This window comes from Melanotaenia boesemani, chromosome 9 (genome assembly GCF_017639745.1).
Source record: "Melanotaenia boesemani isolate fMelBoe1 chromosome 9, fMelBoe1.pri, whole genome shotgun sequence".
Taxonomy (NCBI): domain Eukaryota; kingdom Metazoa; phylum Chordata; class Actinopteri; order Atheriniformes; family Melanotaeniidae; genus Melanotaenia; species Melanotaenia boesemani.
Genome location: NC_055690.1, coordinates 27,513,566 through 27,538,384, shown reverse-complemented (window position 1 = coordinate 27,538,384; position 24,819 = coordinate 27,513,566). Strand labels below are relative to the sequence as shown.

Below are 24,819 nucleotides of genomic sequence, written 5' to 3'. Positions count from 1 at the left end.
ACACAAAGACACACAGGTCAGGTCAGCACAGCAGAGACGTCAGTCTTCATTTGTATAATTTTTTTCTCTTTTTCTTTTCATCAAAATTCCACTGGGACTTCATGAAGCTCTAGTCACAGTCCATGAGAAAGTTGCACAGCCTGCTACATGTATTCACATTAAAACTTCATGTAATCTGGTTTGTCTGAATCAATACCCATGTACATAGGTCAGAATCAAATTGCAATTTAAAAGTGGTATAGAAGATAAAATAGATATCCAAATGAGATTTCTCCTGGGCATGTTGGCAGTATCAGAACTGCAGCCGAAAACAACAGTGCAAAGCATTTTTAATCTAAAATTTAATGTAGAGAGCTCCTTAAAACATTGTAGTGGTGCCACCATGATTCAAAAGAGTGCACTATAATCCAGCACAGTAGCGCACACAAACATTAATGATAGAAGAGGAGATTAATAATTTTACTTTGAGCTTTTGTCATAAACCTCACACTTGTGCACTTGTGCACGTTCTCAGGTGGGAATAAAGATAATTTCTATTGCTGACACGAAGAATGCATGAACTGCTTTTCCTGTGCTTCCATTAGAAAGCGGGTGTTCATCAGCAGGAAAGAACGGTTCTGTTTGGCTGATGATCATGAAAAAGGGCTTACACAGCAACGTATGAATGCTTGAAGAAGTTGGGTGGTGACTTGCGAGACACATTTGCCCACGGCATTCCTATTGGTTTATTAGTGACGTGATGACACGGAGGAGTTGGGCTTAACACTTTATAAAGCACCTCTGTCCGCGGCGAGCCACTCTTTTAAAGACCGCTGTGGCTGAAACTTCTCATTCCTCAACTCACGTAGTGGAAGAAAACGGAAAACGCTCGAAATTACTGTCCACCATGAGCGAGGTAGGACCGTTTTATGTTTTCCAAACAAAGGAACGTCAGGAATAACCCGAATTACGCACGCTCCTTAACGCTATGCGCGCAAAAGAAAACACTTGTTTAGGAGAGATTTAACAGCAAGTCGAGCTGCTTTTGACAACGGATGTGTGTTAAATAACGCGATTTCTCTTCATTTATACTGTTGCAGCGCGGATATGATTTATTACTGAGTGTAAGATGCTGCACAGCATCACTGTCAAAGTGTGAAGGGAACACCGGGGCGCATCTGTTGGGGGTTAAATGGATCTAGGATAGATAACTATTATTCTAATTATAATTATTGTCGTTTTACCCCACTGACTTAGATATGATCAAGCAATACGTGGTGGAAATTAGGGAGCGTGTTAAAAGGTGGACAAGTGGGCAGTTTTTACAGAGAGGCAGTTTTCTTTTTTTTTCTTTTTTTTTTTTTTTACACAACCGAGAATGGAGTAAGTCTGCCTGAAATATGATTTATCTTTAAGTGTTGGCAGCGCAAATAGACTACCAACTATACTCTAGGTTTTTCACTCAGAGGAGTAGCAGTTCCAGAGGTCAAACATCAAAGGGGGAGGGGGGTTCAAATGCTCGCAGCAGAAATCCGCTGTTGGGTTTTCCCACAGCGTCCAATACAGTCATAAATGCTTCAGCTCGTTTCAAAGTGGAAGGAGGATATAAATAGCTCTTTGAAATTGAGTTTCTGTACTCCACAATGCCACCACTATTGTTTCAAGTGTATGGTTAATATTACAGCTTGTTTCAGGCATTGTATTCATTGTATTTCACAAAGTTATGGTGTTATGCAGCAATGAGAAGCTGGTCAAGAGCTGATGCTCTGACAGCTTTCTTTCAAAGAGTTTTGGTTGTCTAACTGCTTATAACTCTGTGTATGCAAGTGACTTTGAGCGATGTCCTAGCACGTCACTAGATTGATCAAAATATTTTTTAAACTGAAGAAGTAAAGACAGCTCATAATCCTAAACTACTCATTCTGTAAAAAAACATGCTGTTATTGAATAAATCAAACGAAAACAAACCTTTTTAAGAATTTTTTTAACTTTGTTGCTGACATTTTTGTGATGTAAGGAAGACTGAATACTAAGAAGTGGATGATTTGCAAGAGTCTTCTTGTTTGTGTTGGTATAAAGGTACTGTACATTATTTTGCTCTCACATTTAGACACAGATGTTTGCACAAGATTAATTTGGAAGTATCAATTCTGCCTCACAGCCTGTGCAACATTTTGAGATTTGGCATTAAACGCTTCAAACTCAGATGCACCTGTGTAAAATGCACCCAAACACATCTACAGCAGCCTTTAGATTTAAAGGTTTACAGACTTAAATTCCTATTAGAGTACAATCCTGCAGTCTATTGGTAAGCAGTTTTCCGTTCCCTCCAATGGATCAGTGCAGGCATTGCCTTACTTCTCTGCAAGCTGCTTAACAAGTCATTCACTGGCTGCTTCAGTAAAAGATGAATTCAGTGCACATAAAATGCAACCTATAATAGCATTTGAATAACTGAAAATGGCAGCAAAATCACCTCCCCTCCTTTTACTTGGGAGTAACATGCAAAGTAAAGCGTAGCTGTTGGTTTAAGGAGACCAGAAGGCAAATACCATGTGTAATGTTGAAGATTGAGATGGAGACTGTGCAGTTATATTTGTGATTAGTTTATGTTTTTGTGAAGTACTGTGCAAAGTAAAGTTGTTGGTAGTCAAAATTATGAATGTATTCAGCCTTTAGAATTGACTTAACTTAAGCAGAGAAGCTCAGTGTGTTCTGGATGGATGATTCTCGCAGTGGTCAGCACTGCAGTGCGCCCTCCCTCATCCCCACCACACTCACTGCTGTCTCACCCTCCTCTTTTTTCCTTATCTACACACCTGCTCAGAGGTTCAACACTTATTTCACTGTACCCGGATTCATCTGATCATTCCCTCATTCCCTCATAAACAATACAGTGTTCACTCTTGGGAAGATGAAGTGCTGATGAACCTTAGACGCTACTTCAATGAAGTGGCGCGTCTTAATGTTGCACCTAATATTCAGTTATGTCTAAAATAAACATCATCAGGACAGGTACACACTTAATTCATAAAGTGAACAATTCAGCTATTTTTATTTAAAATATTTTGTAATTAACATTGCTCCAAAATCTTTGCCTAAAGCCTTAGGATCTCTGTGAACTGTTATTAATAATAATAATAATGTACCTTCCTGTATAGTTTTAGACTTATCTCTATAAAAAGATTTATTATAACAAAAAATAATCAATATTACCTACAGAAGGCTATTAATACTACAAAATGCATCAATATATATTGAACAAAAACCTGTTGGTTAACAAATGTTTTTAGAGTTTTGATAATCTAATTTTTATTTTTTGGATGCAAATCTTTAAAAAGCAAAGTACATCACATTACATAAGGTGTTTACTATTTTAATTGAACAGTTTTAGGTTCAAATATACTTAAAATGCCACTTAACAGCTAAGACATTAGCTGTGAAGTGGAGGAGTATTATTTTCTCATCAGATATTCTTATTGGGGAAGGAAATCATGCTAACAAGTTGAAAACATTAGTGATAGCATGTGTCATTAACTCTACAGCTATCAGTACCAGGCTGCAATGCCTAATTGTCCATGTTGACAGAAGTACAGACTCTGCACACTGCTGATGAGTTTGTGGCCCGTTATCTGGTTAATGAAAAGAAATTGAGTTGAAATTTCAAACAGCGATGCAAGATGGCTGATTCACTACATAGTGGATTATCAGTGCACCATTTCAGAGCAGCTTTAATCGTATCTTTTGCACTTTTTCTATTATTCTCTAGTTGAATGAACCAAGCTGGCTTCTGTAGGCCCCCACAGCATATCAGGATGTTCATGTTGAGAAAGTCAGAACAAGCTGACATGAGAGACTGAAACCTGTCACGTGTAAAATGTCGTCATATGGTCCACTGTAGAAACACAATGTTTTTGTCATAATCACAATGTTTTTAACCCTAACCCAGCAGTTTTTATTTTTAACACTCAGCAAGTGATGTTATTGCCTAAACCTAACCAGGAAGAGACAAGTGTGTTTTAATTAAGGAACCCAGATGTAAAGGACACAATTGTTATATCTGTGTAACAAACCACCCAATACTTGAAAGTGCAGAGCATAATCTTATCACCACCTTTTTTCTTCTTTTCTCTTCAGAGAACTTTGCCAATAAATGTTCATTTCAGTGCTATTGATGGCACAGTATCAGTATTTCAGCTGTAAGTATAAGTGTCATGTTGTGTTAATAATTATCAGGAGCAGACAACACTTAAAAATTTTGTTGAAAGGAAAAGAAAGGACATGTTTTCTTGTTTCTCATCTCCACACAACTGATTCTGCTCTACCCCTTATGTCTGTAATGTGAGGGACAAAATGCTCTTTGGTCACAATTTCTGCATCTCCTCTCGTCTATGTCAGATTTTTTGTCGTTAAAAAGTCCCTGTATATTTATAGAATATGTTTTACATTAGATCACAAAGCAAACCACATAGATACTTTTTTGCACTAACCATCGTTTGTTAAACACACTAAGGACGAATATTACAGCAGCCATCCACAAATCATAGGTGTTTGTGGAGTGGTGTTTTTGTAGGTTGTCCAGTCCTAAAATATCCACTGCAAAGATTTAATACACATTCTATGGAACAATTTCCAAGGGTGCTTGAACTCACGTTGACTCAGAGGTATTTTTTGAACTACAAAATGGCACTTTGCTGTTACATTCCTGCAGTTTCTGACGCATATCTAAGCAGTCTTCAAGCCAAAGCTTCTCATACAGCAGCAAGCAGTGTCTAATTTCTGCAGCTTCCTTTAAAACTGTTGTTTTTCTGTCACTGTTACACCGGCTCTATCAGTGTTGATGAGGGCAGAAGTTCAGACTTTGAAGATGGTGTCTGAAATGAATGAAAGATGTTCTTAGATGTTATTGACCTTCCTTTGGCACCTCCTACACACACTCTGTTGTGCAAATTAACATCAAGGGAATGACATCGCTCTCAACTTTAAACAGATGTGGACAGTTGAATGCGTGTGCAATATTTTTGTGTGTGCGTGTTTAATCCTACCATAATTCTTAATAGCATGCAGCATCTTTGAAAATTTCATGAAAAGTTGTTTCTTTGGGAAAAAAAAATGCATAAACTTACCCTTAATTGGCTGCCAGATCATTCCTGTAAATACCAGCTTCTTTTGAGGTTTTTAGTTTAAATTTCATTCTGTGGATAATTGTGGTGGGAAATAATCTTCAGTATTCAGGCTGCCCAGAATGAGCTTTTCCTTATTTTGGAATTAAACAGGAAACATGGCAGAGAGCTATTTAATCAATTGAAACAGAGTCTGGAATAACTCAGAGCAGGACTTTAACAGTGATGGCAGCATATTAATAACCAGTTTAAAAAAAATCAAATTATTTTCTCCCAACATGCTTTTTTTTTCTTTTTTTTTTTTCTTTTGGCAGGTTTTAGGGTTGAAAGTAATCTTATTATATCTGACATGACAGTCATTCATGGTGTGTTTAGAGTCACCAGTCCTATCGCTTTCCATTTGCTTCCTGTTATTTTTGTTTATTCATATTCAGTCATCGTCATCCTCCTTTGATTGGATTGTTTTATATTATTCAAAATGTCCATTAAGCTTTGGGTTGAAACTATAACAGGACATTTAATTAATCTGTTGTCCTAATGCCTCCAGACAAAATTAAATACATTTTCCTTTGTAGCTTGATGATCCATGTTTATTAAAGCTGTGGCAGTAATGGCACTCATTTTCAGTTTAAGTCATTATCCTGAATGGATGGGATGAATCACTTTGGATGATTTTTCTCTCTCCCTTTAGTTGCTTTCAACACATCTCATTTCTAATTTGAAGCATTTGTTCTCCAATTTAAAGATGGACATTTAACATATGGTTTTGTCATAAAGTATTTAATGCATGACATGTGCAATGTAACTGAGGGCAGAAATATACAATAAGTCCTCACCACAGCGTTAGTGAGCCTACAACCTGGACTGGCCTGTCCCTATGGTGAGATATTAAGCAGCTTTAGAGCATGTATTGCTGGATTAAGAGACTTTTGGGGATTGTGTAGATCTACAGTCTTGTTGCCTCCCATAATGTTGCGCATATTTTCATACATTAAGTATGCAGATGGACACTATTTCACATTTTCTGCTGTAGTAAGATCTAGTCACGCCTTTGTCATGAAGTGTAGTAAAGACCCAAATGCCAACATATCTCCTTATGGGAGATGCTTTTGATAATCAGCTAATGAACTGAACAATGTGCAAACCCAGTAAAGCTAATTACTAGTGCTGTGCAACTATTAAAAGTTTTAATCTCGATTAATCGCATGACATGTTGCGTTTATTTGCGATTGATCGCATTGTTACGTGCAAAATGTCTCTTTTCTTTAAAAGAAGGTGTACAGCTATATAAAGAGTTAACATCTCATTTCTGGGTGTAGCGTCAGGTCTGTAGATGTAACTGTAAACATGTGTGGTATCCACAGAAAGTCCAGAAGCTCAGCTAACAGCTCAGTAAAACCTTTTCTATGACCACCAAACACAGTTAAGACAACAATAATTAAAAGACCAGATACACAAAGTCCAAAAAATATGTAAACACAAATTATGGCTCCACCCAACGCATGAACATGGACAAACGGCTCCTCTACTGAAAGCTCACGTTTCACAGATTCCACAGGTGGAAGTTTCATCTCGCTATGACCAAAATTCACAGTACCAGAGGCAGAAGAAAGCCCGTTTTATGCTTCACATTTGTAAAAGTCAGAAAACATGTCTTACCTTTGCTGTCTTGACTAAAAACCACATGCATTAAAAAATAATAATAGTAAATGAAAAAAAAAGTTTCTCATTGTCTTCTGGGAGCAGTTTCCCGTCCGAAAACATTGGTTCTTTTTCTTCTTTCCTAAGTTCCAGACAGAAAATGTCTCTTCATTTTAATAAATCTGCTCTCTACTGATTCCATCAGACGCACAGGGACTGCCTGTTTCTGTGATCAAAAAATATTAAAGATGTTAATTAATCGTTGCGTTATTGTGTGATTAACGCGTTAACGTGCCCAGTCCTACTAATTACGTAACAAAACATACAAAAACAAAAAGCAAAAACTGCAACCCATGTTGCAGCCCTTTTGGTGCCCCCTATTAAGGCTAATTCGACATCATCTTGCATCCTCTCTCTTCTGCGCTCTCTTTCGTCAGTAAAAGTCAGTCTGATGTTGATTCTTATTTTATCTTTTGCATGGTTGATTTCTCTGTTTCTTTTCCTTGCTTCATCTGATAATGTCCTCTTGCATTCTTTTTTTTTTTTTTTTTTTTGCTAAATCAGCCACAGCATGCGTCCAAAAAAGCCAGTGTGTTGATATCCATTTGATGGTGTGTGACCTGGTGCCATGAAGCAAAACATAGCTGCCATATGATGTCTCAGGCTGGAAAAAGAGGAGTTGAGAAGTACAGTTTGTCAGACCTGTGACACTCTAGGGCAATGGGGGCTACAGGAATGTCCGTAATAAATGACTGTGTGCCATCAAAACAAGTCAGAAGCATTTAATGGTTGGAAAGTTACGTAGTATTGTTTTAAAAGGCACTAGTGGTTTGGTGAAGTTTCACATGACTGAAAGCCAGAACACTTAAGTTCTGTCTGTTAAGATTGATAGTATTACACTTTAAATGCTGGGCATAGCATTGTATCGTATTCTACTGTATCCTATCATATCCTATCATATCCTATCACATCGCATCGTATTGTATCGTATCATATCATATATCGTATCGTATCGTGTTGGTTTTTTTTTTTATTTGTGGGATTTATTTTTTTTAAATCAGCTACTATTTCATTTTTACTCTAAGTTTTGGTATACCAAGTGATCATAATTAGGAAACAAAAATCATGGGATATCCTAAAATAAACACTCATCTACATGTTAGGGTTGTCACTTTTTCTTCAAAGTAAGAATATCCATTCAAAGTTGGAGAAACTATGATTTTTTAGTTCAAGTGGGCTACTGACGTTAAGTATGTAGGCACTTCACAGTGTAGATGGGTGCACCACACTTGGACATAGCTTGTTTTGTGATCCAGTGATGTAGTGTTAGCTTAAATATATGAATGCCATCATCTTTGCCATATTGCTATGAAAATACTAAAATGACATTTGTTAATGTTCCCAGTGCATCTCTAATATTTTTACTTGTAAATAATTGCAGTTTGATGCTGTTGCTGAACTACAATCTTCCTGTATACAAATTGTTAGTCAAAACCCTGTGAAGAAGATCAGTTTTAATAAAGCCCTAGAGCAAGGGCATTCAACTAAAATTTAAAGTGGTCCAGTTAGAGAAAAACTTTGACATTTGCACCAGTGCTTTCGGTGTACCAATATATACAGCTACTTTAATTTCAGTCAGCTGTTTAATGCACATTTGCTTCTGATCCTTTATAAAAGTGCATTTAGCGCTCAAGACTGTAAACTAGAACTATTACTTTGATTATTTGACCAAAAAATTGTATTGCGATATATACCATTTATCACATTTTAGAAAACAAAAACAAAAAAAAAATCAAGAGATGAAATTTGGTTAATATTGCCCAGCCATAGTGGGTATTGATGTTTGAAAAGAATGAACTTATTTAAGTACATAAGCATTAATGTGACAAATGGTACACTGAATACAGCATTTCTACATAGCAAATGAGAAGTAGGGTCAAGTTTTCAAGGGTGCTTCAACAAACTGTAACTGCAAGTCAAAAGAAACAAAGTACACATTTAAAGTCATCCTCCTCCCTTGCGCTATTATTCTTTTAAAGCTCAATGTAGAGTATTTTAACATATGCAATAACTGTGTGTCCAATTAGTCCAAAATTAAATTAAAACATTTAATTTGGTGCAATTTTTTCTATTCAAATAAAAACTCTTAAAAGTATCAGTGTGCATGTAATTAAATTATATTATTTCTATTGTAAACAGTTGTGAACAAGCTAATAGTCTATTTATCATCTGTTTGCTGATTGATATCGGCTTTAGTTGCTCTTGTGAGTTTAATCAGCAAACACTTTATCAACCAACACAATCTTCATCAACAGCAAAGAAGATATGAATGGCAATTTAGTCACCCAGAGCGTCGTAAATCACTGGGACTGGTGCCAAATGCACAGTGAAGCTATTACACACTGGGTGGTTAAGTGACTGGGATGAAAACAGTTTTTGTAATGCATGTGTAGCTTCTGGCTGATTAGCATGTGGTCATAAATTTTTCCCGTTGTATACACAAGGCTGATGGGCCCTTGTTCCTCACTTTCACAGACTTCATTTTGTGCAGCCAATACCCAATAAAGTGAGTCAATAAAAAATATTGACATCTTCATTAAGCCTGTTGCTTTGGAAGGTGTTTACAGAGGTTGTTTCATTATGCAGCTGAGAGACAAGTTGCTGTTAGATTAAACAATGTGCAAGCAAATATATAAAAAAGGAAGAAACAAAAGAACTTTAACATTGTAAGTTGTGCAACTAAGCTTTTAGTATTCAAATAGTAACACAAGTGACTAGAATATGAAAGGATATTTTATGCCCAATAAAAAAGTGCTGCTGGTGTGTAAACAAAAACATTAAATCAAAAAACCCACAGTCATCTTTGCAGCCAGGTCATATAAATCCCACATTTCAGCAGCATCAGTGCACCATGTGTGTGTCTGCTGTCTATATTTTAGTCATTTACTTTATAAGTTCAGTGGGTGGGGAAGAGCTGAATTAGCAGAGTGCCATTACTGCTGCAAGCTGCAAATTTACCTCCTACAAGATCATTACAGCATTGCACTCCACAGATTTGAAACCAACTGGCAGACGTTGGGGACTGCAGGGTCCACAAGCTGATGAAATAAGTCATCAGATCACAGAAATTTATTTGCGACTGCCGGGCTCCGAGTTCAAATATCTGGACAAATGCTGACTTTAAGCATGTAAATATGAAGGTTGTTTTATTTCTTTCATCATCACTAGAAATGTACTTTTAAATAAGGCAGTTAAATCTCAAACGTTACAAGTTTCACTTTATTGTCTCCAAGGGGAAAAGAAATAAAAGATAAACCAATATCATGACAGAGTTAGACATGCCAGTCCACTACAGGAGACTGTATCACATTGAATGAACTTGCCAGAATGTAAAATGGTTTAAAGGAAAAAACACAGAACTTTCACCAAGTGGGTTGGGGTTCAAGTTCTGTGTATTTGCCTTTCATTTTTGCTGTATTATTAGCATTTTTAATCATTGCAGCTCAATTTGTATCTCTTTTGATAAAGTAAATGCTAAAGATGAGGCAAGCTGGCAGTGTGATAGGAGTCTGGTAGTAGTTGGTGCTGAGGCAGATGTGAATCACTGGCCAGCAGTGACAGTCTGTCATTTAGCATCATTTAAACACTTAATTTAATCAGGGTCGGATGTGTTATTTGAATGACCAGCAGATTCATGCATATGCTTCTGGACACTAACACCAAAACATAAAGACAGATTTTAGACCTCCTAATAGTATGTGTTTTAAGTGATGCTTAAAAACAAAACTAGAAAAGATTAATAACTAAACACGCTATTGCTCTTAACAGGTTTAAGGTGCTATAAAATTAGTTTTAATTAATGTGTCATAGGTCATCTTTATCAAGATTTTTTGTCAAAGTGAATCTTTCTGAATCAACATGCTCATGCTGATCTCATTAAAAATTTACAGCAGCTTTTAAGGAATTGTCTGGTACTCCTGGTTTATTGGCATGTTGTGCAGAATTTGTTGAACTGAACCATTTTTGAACTGTTTCTGATTCTGGCTTAATTTGTTGTACAGCTTTTCGTACAGGAAGACCAATGACTCATTTGTCTCTGAAAGATCTGAGCAGTTTTTTTTTTTATGGCCAAGTTTCTGTGGCCTGATTTTGCTTTGTTAAATTCTTAATATGGATTGGGTGTGGATGGAAGACTTCATCTTTATACATTTTATAAGCTGGCTCGGTTGTAATTATTAAACAATACCCTTCAAAATGTGTAACACTTTTTCCATTGGGCATGAAGAAAACATCTTAGTTGAATAGTTTGAGCTGAGTCCTCACACTCTTATCACATTAAATTACTTTCCTGGGAGATGCTCTGCAGGATGTTTCTATCTAATGGCGTCTTATGGGAGAGAACATGCAGAGGACGGATTCATCATTCAACATAATTAGAGCCTTAATTTGAACACCTTGCTCTTTTAAGTTCATTTGGAAAGCTGCTCTCCTGCTGCCTGGCCCACAAAGGCAGACTGGAGAGCTATCTGGGTCGCCTGGTTACATGGCGAGTGCTCGCTTTGTCACGTGGACCCCTCCTCACAGCTGATTAACACTTGGCTCTGATCAGAACGGCAGAGTCGACTGCCAACATGTTGGCCCTCCTCTCAAAAAGCCAGTCTCTTTGGATCTTAGATCTTGAGCCGAAAATTGGGATTGTTGCTTAGCCAGATGCACAACTCATCTTCTACAAATAGATGAATGCATTGTGCTTCCACACACAATGTTATCTGGTAAACATCAAAGGGGAATGTGACAATATATATATACAGTATGCCTTAAAAACTTTAAATACTTTGGCACCTAAAGGGTTAATAAATATATCATAATATCGTAACTGGTCATTGTCTGTGGTTTTCTTGCATGGTTTGTCAGTTCAAAACGAGAACTATACAAGTAGCATGTGAGACTGATTTATTTAATGATATGAGCTTTATAAAAACATTTCCTTCTATGGGCAATGCCCAAAATTTTAATTATTAACGGTGTTAATGTTACAAATGGATAACCAATTTTTGTTGTAGCTGCTCAACACTGATAAGTCAGCTGATTGAACCAAAGCTTTAGCTGATTTTAGGCGGCTCCTTTATTTATTTCTTGACAACTAACTGGTTATTGCTTCTTTCGTCTATGCAGTGTTCATACTTTACAATCCCAGATAGAGGAAACCAAGCCCCTTGAGATTAGTGACACCGGCACTAATAAACCAAACACAAAAAAACATAATCTTGCCAATTTTGTGGCTCATTAGGTTGCATAACAGATGGGAGTTCCAGAAAATAATGTGAAGATGGGTTGTAATGTATTTTCTTCCCTCTTTTTCATTCTTCTTTTATTTACGACTGTAGTAGCTGCATTAAGATGAAAAGTCTCATTCTAGAGATAATTTGTGAGTTTGTTATTCTTTTCTTTCTTTTTTTTCATACCCATTTAGACCTTCTGGGCTTGTTGTTGACTACGCTATAAGAGTAGAGATTTTAACTGCTGCAAAGAAAAAAAAGCTAACCATTTATGCTTAAGAGTAGCTCGGGATACCATCTGTGTTTATTTTTGATATCACAACTCAGTCTTGCAGATATTTTTGAAGGTCCTCTGCAGTCATAGCATATAGAGTATCCCCCAAAATGTAAAACATTGATGTGTCATGAATAGGTATATGTGGACATGAACATAACTACATTTATACCATGGTCTGGGTGAATACTAGATTCTGATTGGCAGTAGAGTGACCGTTAAAAAGTGTTATAGGACACCTACAAAAAAGTTCCTGTCAAATAGCCTTTTTGTTGTAAATTTTTGTGTTGGCTAAACGCTAGTTGGTAACCGTGGCAACAGAAACTCAGAACATACAGAGTGAATGATGGACAATATAAAAATGATTTAGGATAGACTTACTTGCTTGATTCACATTTAATGATCAGAGTAAACGGTGGATAATATTTCTTGAAATAAAAACGATTTAGGAAACTATCTGTGGACTTTGACTGTTAAACAAAATCATCCTCTGGACACACAGCAGCTGTAAGAGGTACACCTGCCCTCTGAAATGATACTTTGTGTCACGTAACATAACGTTAAGCAATCATCTCACTTCCCTCAACTGATTAGGTCTAATACAACAGCTGTGGCCGACAGGTAACCGGCTCTGACAGGTTCTGACTTTGGTAACGCATCACAACAAGAGATATTAAATAGTCCACTCAGCTGCATCTTGTGAAAAATGTATAATTGATTTAATGTTTATTTCTTGTTTATTTCATGATATAAGTGGGCATTATCAGAAATTAATGGATGATGTGGAGGCATTATCGGGCATTATCCCTTACGTAGAGTCTCACTGGGTTTTGTGAAACACTTACGAAAGAAATACCAGTTTTAGGAAGTAAAAAGGTAGCCTTAAAGTGATGCTATTAAACTGTGGGAAATTTGTGTGCCCCTGTTGCAGCCCCTTTGGTGCCCCCTATTAAGGCTAATTCAACATTTTGCATCCTGTCTCTTCTCTGCACTCTCTTTCGTCAGTAAAAGTCAGTCTGATGTTGATTCTTATTTTATCTCTTGCATGGTTGATTTCTCTGTTTCTTTTCTTTGCTTGATCTGATAATGCTCTCTTTTTTGCTAAACCAGCCACAGCATGCCAGTGTGTTGATATCCATTTGATGGTGTGTAACCTGGTGCCATGAAGCAAGACATAGCTGCCATATGATGTCTCAGGCTGGAAAAAAGAAGTTGAGAAGTGCAGTTTGTCAGATCTGGGACACTGCAGGGCTATGGGGGCTACAGGAATGTGCATAATGAATGTCTGTGTGCCATCAAAACAAATCAGAAGCGTTTAATGGTTGGAAAGTTATGTAGTATTGTTTTAAAAGGCACTAGTGGTTTGGTGAAGTTTCACATGACTGAAAGCCAGAACACTTAAGTTCTGTCTGTTAAGATTGATATTATTACACTTTAAATGCTGGGCATAGCAATGAGTCCAAGACTAATTTCCCTATGCAGACAAGAAAGTATATTGTACTATACTGTATCGTATTCAGTTGTATCCTATCATATCACATTATATCGCATCGCATCGCATCCCATCCCAGCCCAGCCCAGCCCATCCCATCCCATCGTGATGTGTATTGTACCATATTGTATCATACTGCATCGTATTGTATTGCATCATAAACTCTGACTTCTGGTTTCAGTCTCTTTAACTAAAATGTCAACATAAAAATATAACTAGAGATAAATATCTGGAAATAAAAATCTGACCTGACACTGAGGTGATGAAATAATTTCTTGGGGATCCATCCAAACCAGTAGGGGCCTAACTAAGGACCACAGATGGCGTTACTATATGAAACTGCCGACATCAGGACAGGCAGGGGCCCCAAACCACAGACAGGGCTGCAGTGCAGGACCCTACAAACCACCCCAACCAGGGTGATCTCCACAGCAATGACCCACAAAATAGACATTGCTCCTGATGCAGAGGATTCCTATAAGGAAAACACTGAAGTTAAAAAGTAAAAAGAAGATAATAAACCTAAAAATATAGGAACAAATAAGAACCATAAAAAATAATCAGAAAATAATAAGTACATAATAAAGAAGTAATAGACCGATAAAAAAAATAGATAAAAATGGACTAAATAAAACTGTCGAGCTCTCTCTCTCGCTCTCTCTCTCTCGTTCTCTCTCTCTCTCTCTCTCTCTCTCTCTCTCTCTGTATATATATATATATATATATATACACATAAATATTAGCAACAGTTCCAATCATCAATCTTCCTTTATACAAATTGTTATTCAAACACTTCATGTGATGAAGATCATTTTCAATGAAGTCATATAGTTTCAATGTGAGTTGTACAACAAGGAAAATAACATGTATGTGTAGTATCTGTTCATATCCCCCTCAGTCCAGGAGCCATGTCTACAGTTTGCTCACATATAATGAAGGATGCCACTTAACTGCTATTCCCACAACTAAGTTCTGTGTGGATTAAAATGATCTCATTCATTTCCTAAAACCCACATTTGGTATTCCCAGAGGTAAATGTGGAAAAGGCATTAGAGATTTCAAGCATAATAAAAATGCCATCAAACAGGCTCATGAGAGAAATTACAGTTAATGATTGTTGCCATATTTCAGTGCCAGAAGGTGCAGAGGGAGATTTTTAGCCTTAATTGTTGTTGCATCTCTGACAGTTTAAATACAATTCAACCTCAACAAAGGTTTCACTATGTCTCTTAAAAGGCTTCCTTTGCATTTTAATTACTCTGGTCAAGCTTTTGTCTGTCTTTTGAGACAAACATGGTCTCCAGAAAGCAATGTTTCATGCCAATTACTAACCCCAGTGCTGCACTGCACAAGTTAGAACACACCTATCCTCATTTTCAACTAGGTGTGCACTGGCTGCCCAACAAAGGAAAGAAAATCCCAAAAAATCTGCATTTGGGGAATTATTGACCCAGCACTGATTTGGCAGTGCTTCAGTATGCCCTGTAGCCCTTATGACAGTATGGTTTATGTAACTGCCAGTGGTGCTCATACAGATGAGTGGTCTGTACCACACAACCCTGCGCTCACACACACACATACACACACACACACACACACACACACACACACACACACACACACACACACACACACACACACACACACACAACTCTAGTAGTAAAGAGCATACACAGACTCCCACTCCCACTGCCTGCACATTGAAGATGAGGAGGATGATTTGTGAGCAGCTGAAGAGGCGGGAGGATAGTGAGGTTAGAAGATCAAAAGGGAAACAGTGTTCCGATGTCCCAGCCTTCAGCAGAACTGCATCCTCTTTTTAATGAACACAGCATTAAAGATGCGCTGCATGGATGATGTGAACCTGTCACTATCATGGAAATAAAGCATCACTACCACATGTATACCTCCAAGTTAGTCTATGTTGATGTGTTGCTATGCAGCCATAAAACACGTTGCATGTAGTCAACATGAAGTCTTTGTGTGCAGCACAGAAGCTGCTTAGATATAAGAATTAATAGCAATTCTCTGCTGCAGAGTGCAATACCTGTTACTGTGGTTACAAAGTTGTATTGCCAAGATGCTGCTTGTATGAGGTGTTTGGCAGACTGAATTACCTTTAATCTAAACTTGGGTGGCTTGTTTCAAATCCTAATGCCAAGTCACGGTATGACTGTTGACGGTATATTTATAATGCACATCATGAGAGTGGCATCAGTCATCTTTTACAACCCTCCAAGTGACAACAATAAAAACGTTTCTCAAAATGACGACCTATTTACTCTTTCAAACTCTAAACACTTCACATGAGCCACAAGATTACAGCAGAAGAAATTACAGTATAAACACATTAATTCAAGGCTCCTTGTCTGTGCGTATCTATTTTATTGAAACCAAATAAAGATGAAATTTGATGAGATATTTGGAGTCTAATGAGCTTCATTTTCACAGAATCACAGAGAGGATGGATGCTGAGCAGGAGTTTGCCTCTGGCATCCTCGTCTTCTGCAGGGCAGATAAGAGAATTTGGTTCAGAGTGAGGAAAATAAAGGCTTGCTCTGAGCAGAGTTAGCGGGAGAGTGTGTTTGGGTGGATTCTGTCCTTGCATGTCTGCTTCCCTCTATATAAGCCGACGAATGCCCAATAAGAGATAAAAACATATTTACATTTCTCTGATGTGCAATGTGCTTACAGTAAATGAACACAGAATGCTTTGTTATGCTGTTCGACTCATTCTGTGTTTAGAGGAGTGTGAGTGTGTGCCTTTTTTCTTTTTTTTTACTGTTTTTGTGCATATTTTGTCTTTATGGTATCTTTTTAAAGCCTGAAGGAAGAAATTCTGAAGCAGCCAGTGTGAAGTTTGCAGGCAGTGTGCTACAGTCATTATTTGTGTGTTTTTCACCTAAAGGCACACAAGCACACATCAAAACACTATTTGCCGACCTTGTGTGCACCTCTGAGTCTAGTAATGATTAATGAGAGGTACATCATGTATCTCTCTGCTCTCCATCTCCCTATTCAGCTTCATGTAATTACTGTTTTTTTCTCATGACTTCCACTTGTTTGTCCTTCTCACGGTGCAATAAATTGTTTCTGTGTGTTGGCATATGTTGTGTGCACAGATGCACTGATTTGTGCACCAGTGTGAGCAGGTGTAGGTTTATCTGCAGAGTAAGGATAGCCCCTTACCCCTTTCATAATCTCACTCATAGTGCTCCTGTTATTGCAATTTACACTTGGCTTGGCTCCAGAGCTGCTCAGCTGGAATGGTTCCTTTGCTCTCCTCTGCCCTCGGGAGGCAGATAGCTCTTCATCACCTCTGTGATGAACTGAGCACAGAGTAAACCAAAAGACGTAAAGCCAGATCTTGAATTTTATCCAGGTTATAAGCTGTTTGAGTATGACATGATAATCATCTTTTGAGACTTTAACATTTACAGTGATGGTATCTCTGAGCAGAGATTAGAGTGTAGCCTTAATGTAAAAAAATGTACACCTTGTTGGACTGCTACAGTGACCAACAAGAGTAGAATTGGTTGGTCTATGTTTGCATTATCTTGCATTCTGAAAAAGCTGACAAGTAAAAACCTTCTGAAAAAGACATAGTTTGCATTTAGTTTTTTGCATACTTGTCCATTTCCCTGATAAGTGCAGTCACATAAAAAACATCACCTTGATGTCTGACTGTTCCTTGGATATTGTATAAAAAGTGAAGCAAGAAGCAGTTTAATATATGGAGGGCTAGAAGGTGTAATCTTGTAATTAGCTCTTGAACTGCTTTGACAGACAAAAATGAGCATTTTACCAGTGATTAGGACATGGTGAAGAATCAGTGATGGTAATAATCAAGCTGTTGTGGTTTTTCATCTAGTTTAGTTAAAACATTATCATTGACAATGATGTAAACATTCAGATGCACACAGAAAAATAAGAATAAAACCTCATCTTATGTGTAAAATGTATTTACTTTTTACAATATTTCCATATAAAACTGGAAACTAAGGATGCCTGATATGGGATTTTAAGGCTGTTTCCTTGCAGTGCGATGGGACTGGTCTCTTATTATGCACTTTGCTTGTAATACAGCAGTTTTTGGGAGCCACATTAGTGATGCTGCTTTCAGTGACTCCACCAGTTATTTTCATGGCCATTACAAAAAAAAAAAAAAAAAAAAAAAAAAAGCTGCCAAAAAAGCTCATTTGCTGAAGAAGGATTGGTAGCACGACAAAACAAAACAGTGCACTTATCTGGCTCTGAAGTTTGTTTAAAGCTGCAAGTGTTCTGGAGAAAAGCTCGTCTGTGTTAATGTATTACTGCAATTTGATAAGTTGCTTTACTTCAGGGTTTTTCTGCCAGACAAATGAAATGACCGAGCAGGTTTCGCGCTGATAGGTATGACAGGTAAACATCAGCAGCAGTGTTACATGCACATATTTTACAAACTTCCAAGTAATGAGTTTTCTAAAATTCAGAGTTGCATCAAAGAGCTGTCCCAAATTAGACATTTCTTCCCAAAAGGCAGGGATGTGTTGTGCTCTGAGCTAGCGAGGTTGCTTCTTACCCTCTCACTACATATGCCTCTCAGCTGCATCAAAGCATGCCTCACACTGTTTGAAATTCATAGAAAGCATTGGATTAATAATGCAGAGAAAGAAGCTCAGAAAAGAGGACACATAACACGATGCCTTCTTGACTCCTCAGCTATTAAAGCATGGAAAACCCTTCTGACATGACCAAATGGGATACCTTTGAACAAGCAGGGGAATAGCTATGAAAAAGTTGGGATGAATGGAGCAAAATCCCCCCGGAGGTAAACAGACACACTCTAAACAAAACCATTTGCTCTCTTTTACCGTACCTTACTGCTGCTTTCTTTAAAGTTTCTTCAAGGTGAAAAGATAAATAAATAAATACATTTTAAAGCAAAGAAATAAATGAATAAATATGCCTAATTAAGGGTTGATGATATCCAAAACAATAATATTTTTCCCTAGATTTTTAAATCTCTCAGAATAATTTTTCTTAAGTTTCCCTTAGATTTATTTATGAATCATCTGTGCCAGTGCAGTAATTTAATTTAATTTAATTTAATTTCATTTCATTTCATTTCATTTCATTTCATTTTTGAAAACATACATTTAGTGTGGGCTCTTGTTGGTATGGTGGCCAACAATAATATGGGGGAAAACACAGACACAATTAAAAAGATTACTATATTATTTGTTAAATAACTGGTCCCATTGGACTTGTCACTGAGAAAAACTGATCAGCCATTCCAACTATCTGGTAATTGGAGGACCAAATGGCGTTGGAGCAGATATTTTATAGAGTGCATAATGGTTTTTACATTTATTTTTAGTTGTAATTTATTCATTAATTCAGTCAACACAGTTTTGTATGTTAATTTTTTTTTAATTGTTTTAGTCTGCTAACCGCAAAGACTTTAATTTGGTCATTCATCCTTCTGCAATGTTGGTATATTAAATCTTAAATGCAAAGGGAGGTATTGATCCTGTTCTACCATTTTCATCTTCTTCCGACAAACCAAGAAGGGAAAAGTAATCACAGCTGCAGGCTGGGCACGTAGCTGGTAATAAACACATTCATGGTTAGATGATAAAGTAATTCCTACAATAATTGTACAGATGATATATTTATTTTTTTTCACAATCATGGCCAAGCTTAAATCGACTCACACTGATTGCACAAGGACTCGCCATCCTCCTCCCTCCCCATGTGAGGTTTTAAATTAAGATCACATGGCTAAAATTATTAGCAACATCCTTTTTAACACACCACAATATTTGGACAGTTGGTTGAAATTTCCATAGAGACGTCTTTCCTCTAAAGTGGGTACTTTCTAAAATGTATGCACATACGAATGCTTTAGGGGTACTGACTGAATGTTTGAGTTAAGAGTTTTTGCTGTGCTTTCCTCCACTGAATGATTTGATTAGAGCTGTGAAGATAAATGGGCCACCAAGGCCCTACCAAACATGGGCCAAAGGACAGGGATTACTAATACTGGATTAATTAGCATGGACTGATACGGGAGAACGGCAAACAATAGAATCATTTGATACTACTGCGTCAAAATCAAGTTGCTAAACTTCATACAGTATTATTTGTATAACAGCACTCTCTTTCTGTTCGCTGCCAACAGAAAAGAGAGCCTGCAATTCATGGCAAACCCAAAATAACCAATCTGGTCATCTTGTGGGGGGGACCAAAAGCCACATTAAATATGAACATAACTACTAAGTCTTAAATGTGAAAGCAGTGTGGAAGTGCCCCTAAAAAAACTCCAAAGTTAAACCTTGTGAAATACTGAGTCAACAAATTTAGTTTACAAGTCACATTGTGTTGTTAAATCTACTCCATCTAAGCAGTGTGATGGTAGTTCTTGTAAAAATTATTCTATTTACATGTGTAATATAAGCCAGGAGAGCTGGCTCGTGGTTCAGACCTTCACTAATGTACTTTTCTGCTGAGTTTGCTTTATTGGTGATTCTACAATAGTGATAGATGTTAGTGTGCATGTTTGGATTGCTTTGTGTGTTAGCTGAGTGATTAACTGGCAACCTGTCCAGTATATATCGCTCCTCTCACCCACTATTTGTTACACCCACCTCCAGCCTCCAACAACTCTGAGCAGGATGAAATAGGTTTAGAGACTGATTGATGGCTGGACTGCTCAAAAAGAGGTAGACTCAGAGTTCAGGTATTACTTTTCAACTCCACTGTTTTTGCTCCAAGACAAACAAGATGGCAGTGATTACATGTCAAAGTTGAGGCTTCAAAACATAGTATGCAAATCATTGTGTGACATCACATTGTTTTTGTATTTACAATCAGAGGGTAACTAACTTAATGCCTGTCAGCTGAGACCCAGTTTTCTAGACAAAAGTAACAGATATGTAATCAATTAGCTTATTACTCTGACTTTGAAATGTCAGCAAACTTTCTGCCACCAGTAGAAACAAAGTGTGTTCGCTAAAAATCCCAATGGTTCGTACCAAAGAAAAAGAAGCATAGGCATAAGTTGCTTATGCATGCTCAATTATTAAACTACTCCTTTTCAGAAAACTCCCCAGTGCTTCTTAAGTACTTGGATTGAAAATTGGAACGTGATAACTCACTGCCACAGACTTTTCTCTTATTATTTCAATTCCTTTAATCCATCCTTGCTCCTTTTTTCCTCGCCTGTATTGCCTCCTTGAGTTTCTTTATCATTCCCTGTGATATCCATTCTCTTTCTGGCTTTGCTGCATATTATGAGCTGTAGTATAATATAGTTCTAAGTATAGCTTTCTTTAAGCTCCATGTGATGGAATATCACTCCTGTCGTTTTCACCAAGGCATCTCCTTTTCCCTTTTTCTTGTCTATATTGCTATCACTGTCTGTCTGAACCCAAAAGGCCTCAGTATTACAAATCTATTTTTTGTTTTGCTATATAAGCTGGTGTATTTATGAATGACTTTTCTGATCAGTTATTGTCTCAATAGAGTCAAGAAAATAATTTACACCACAAAGTCAGGTCGTACAGAAGATATTTCATTGTGAAGGAAAACTCTTCAAGCTCCTTTGTGCTTATTTACATTTAAAATACATATCCACAATATCACATCGCACTGGAAGAAATGGGAAATACATGCATTAACGCAGCCAGTGTGTGGTGTTTTCTCTCTGGAGATCAGCTTTCCATTTGCAGTTTAATGAGAGAAAAGAAAGTGTGTTTGCAATACAGAGGTAATATGATGGGGGGAAATAAATGGCTGTGGGACAATGCAAGTTGACATTTAGGTAAATGTTACTGCTTCCAGGGGTATAATGATTATGTTACATCAGCTTTGAGTGGCCATGTAACATTATACAGTATCACATCTGCAAAGTGGTTTGTTGAGCGAGAGTATAAACAGTGCCTGATTACATCCTTCAGGCTGCAGCATTTTTTATTTATTTATTTTTTTAGGAAAACAGTCTTGTGGTTTTCTAGTTCACACCCATTGGTGTGTTTATTTTAACACATCTTGACATGGAGTGAATTTGAAAGTTTGCTTTTAATTTCACATTACCAAGAAGATGGAGCTGTGTGGAAGCTGCATAAGTTCACTATTTAAATGAGAGTAAAAATCTGCAAATAGTATAAAATGACAGAATCAAATAGTTATAGAAATATTATAAATAATGTGGTTTTGGACTTAAATAACCAAAAACTTACATTGAAAAATCTACATTTATATTTATTTTTTTAGAATTATAAAACAGAAAAATACAAGGGGCCCTTTTTTATTTTCTTACAGATTTTAACAAATAAATAACTTTGTCCAAATACACAAAGAAACAAGTAAACATAAAGGAAAAACCTTGAATAAAATCAGGAACATAGCCACATTAGTTAAGCATTTTATTTTAAAAAAGGCATCAAAAAGATTAATTAATTTAAATAAAAAAACATGTGTCATGTGAAACATGATGCAGCTTTAAGTTCAGGAGGAAATGGGTCATTGCTTTGGATCGTGTCAAGACTCTTGTGACCCTTGTTGTGTCACAGTGCCAAGTCACTTGTAAAAAAGCAATACCTCAGGAACTGTGTCACTCCTGATCACGCTGTGCTTTGTACTGAGGCCTTTTTACTGTCACAGCAGGAGCTTCAGCCTGCAGGATCTCCTCTGCCCAGCCTGTGTGGTCTGAGTAAGAACCTCACTGGGTGGAGCCTTCACAGAGCATGTCAGCTCAGTGTTCAGCAGAGAAGCGAAACATTATATCTGTTATGCATGATTACAGGATTGTGAAAAATCCTGGTAAAAATTTGTTTGGTGGAAGAAAACATACTTTGCTAACTCTTGTGTTTTGTTTTTGTTTTGCAGAGACAAGGATCTGGGGCAGCTGCTGGCAACAACAAGACCTCTGGAGGACAAGGTAAAAAAAAAAATCATGTTTATTTTTAAGATGTTTATGTTATTTTCTTTAGCAACATTGAGATAAGCCAACAGCTTTATGGCTCATGCAGGGTAGAAACATTGAAGTGCATGATTAAAATGAGGGTAAGGGAGTTTATTGTTTACTATGGCTCATGTATGTGACATGAGCTTTAAAAGCACATTTCAGATGATTGACATTAACAGGGACTGAAGGACACACATGCATACACAAACACACAACCTAACCCCAGGGCTTCCCGTCAGACCTGCTCATGATCCTACAAAAGTATGGGAAGTCATATATATATATATATATATATATATATATATATATATATGTATATATAATTAGAGATATATTACTGCTTCATTAATGTTTTAGTTCTTCTTTTAATTATATTTGTGATCACAATTTGTTGGGTCATGATTTTATTAATACATTTACTAGAAAATTATACTGTTTATTCTGAGAATTCACTTGATATTGTGATATTAACAAAGGTAGTTAGCTAAATAGCAGCAGTTTTCTCAAATCACAAATCACAAAGTGTAAGTTTCTTATTAAACCTGGTACACACATAACGATTTTTTTAATCTTACGAGATTTTTTATCGGTTCGAGACCTCACACGTGAAGATATAAAATCAGGCATTTAACAGTTTTGATCATAATGTGTGCGGTGTTCGCCTATAATCTAATCACAGAACAAAACACACATAACGATGCTGTCCAGCTCGCTCCCTGATTGGCTGCATTCTGTACCACGTCACCATCCACACAGTCAGAATGCACGAGTCGTCGGCGTTCCTCAGAAATCGGCTCTGAAATATTGAGCATGTTAAATATTTCAAATTGTCAGCTATGGCCCGTTTTGGAGCACATTATCTGGACAAATCGGCTCGTAACACACCACAGAGCAAATGATAATTGGAAAGGGAAATCTCACGATGATCGGGCATTTGCTGTCCAAGGTTGGGAAGAGGAAAAATCAGGACTAAAACAGTCCAAAATTGTTATGTGTGTACCAGGCCTTACCTTTAACACTCTGACTCATCTGAGGGTAATAAATAAATAAATAAAAAAAAACAATAGACCTGGAGAACAACACTGAGATGACCATCAACCTCTGTAAACACATCTCTCTGATGATTGCCTCCCTCAACAGAGATAGACTGCCTGAATCCATCCAGTCCTAGGGGAAATAAAGATCAGGTCTATGTGCCAAGTGTATAACAAATCATGTTTAGTGTTGAGCCTCTGTCATTAAACCTATCACAGCAAAGCAAATGAAGTCTTCAACGAGAAAACTAATATGCTCCTTCCTTTCACCTTCCCTAAATCATGGAGTGATTTGATGTGTCGCCCTGACTCAGCACCAGATCGCAGTTATAGATGGATGCAAACAGAGTGAACTATTTTGATCCACTTAGCAGATGATTCTTCACTTTAATAAATGTGTTGATACTTATGGAAAGAAGACAACTTGGCAGTTACACTGGTATTAATTTGGGAGTGATACAGATTTACATATGTTTGTGTAAATCTGAAAAAAAGGTTTCATAAAAAAAAAATAGAAAAAGTTTTTTTTTAACATGATTGTAATGGATTGGGACTCCAAGTTTTTAAGCTTATATGCAAGTAATGTAATTAAATGACAATATAAGAATACATATGCATCCTTCAACTATTCAGATGCTAGATTTTAATCTTTTTATTAAAATAATATTTTTTTATCCCACCCTTCAGTTTAATCTTTTTTATTTTTATTTTTTGCATATAAAAGGGTCAAAGTTCAAAGCCCAAACCGAAATTTTCATTTATTTATAGTACTTCCATAACTGCCTGAAACACCTCATTAGCAGTCCAGGCATTAATCTGCTGTGATTTCTGCCTAACAGCTAATTTAGCACATTTAGAAGTTTAATGACTGGCTGCAGTAATTAACAGTTTTACACTGCATTATTTTTTAACAAATCTGTTTATCAATCCAGGCTTTAACTTTATTGATAACAAGGAGACAGGAACTAAAACAGAGTTTTAGACAAGGGAATAAGAGGTGCTCCAGCAGTGCAAAGTATAAAAAAAAAAATTTTAAATGACAGATTT

General features: G+C 36.9%; 1 protein-coding gene across 1 annotated transcript in view; it reads left to right on the top strand.

Moving 5' to 3' along the window:
- The first annotated feature begins 767 nt into the window (after positions 1-767).
- The window catches only part of pcp4b (Purkinje cell protein 4b), a 39,632-nt gene continuing 15,580 nt past the window's right edge, over positions 768-24,819 (top strand). The window contains exons 1-2 of the mRNA XM_041995501.1: positions 768-895; positions 22,660-22,711. Of these exons, the coding sequence (XP_041851435.1) occupies positions 887-895; positions 22,660-22,711 (61 nt within the window). The 5' untranslated portion in view covers positions 768-886. The remainder of the gene's footprint in view (positions 896-22,659; positions 22,712-24,819) is intronic.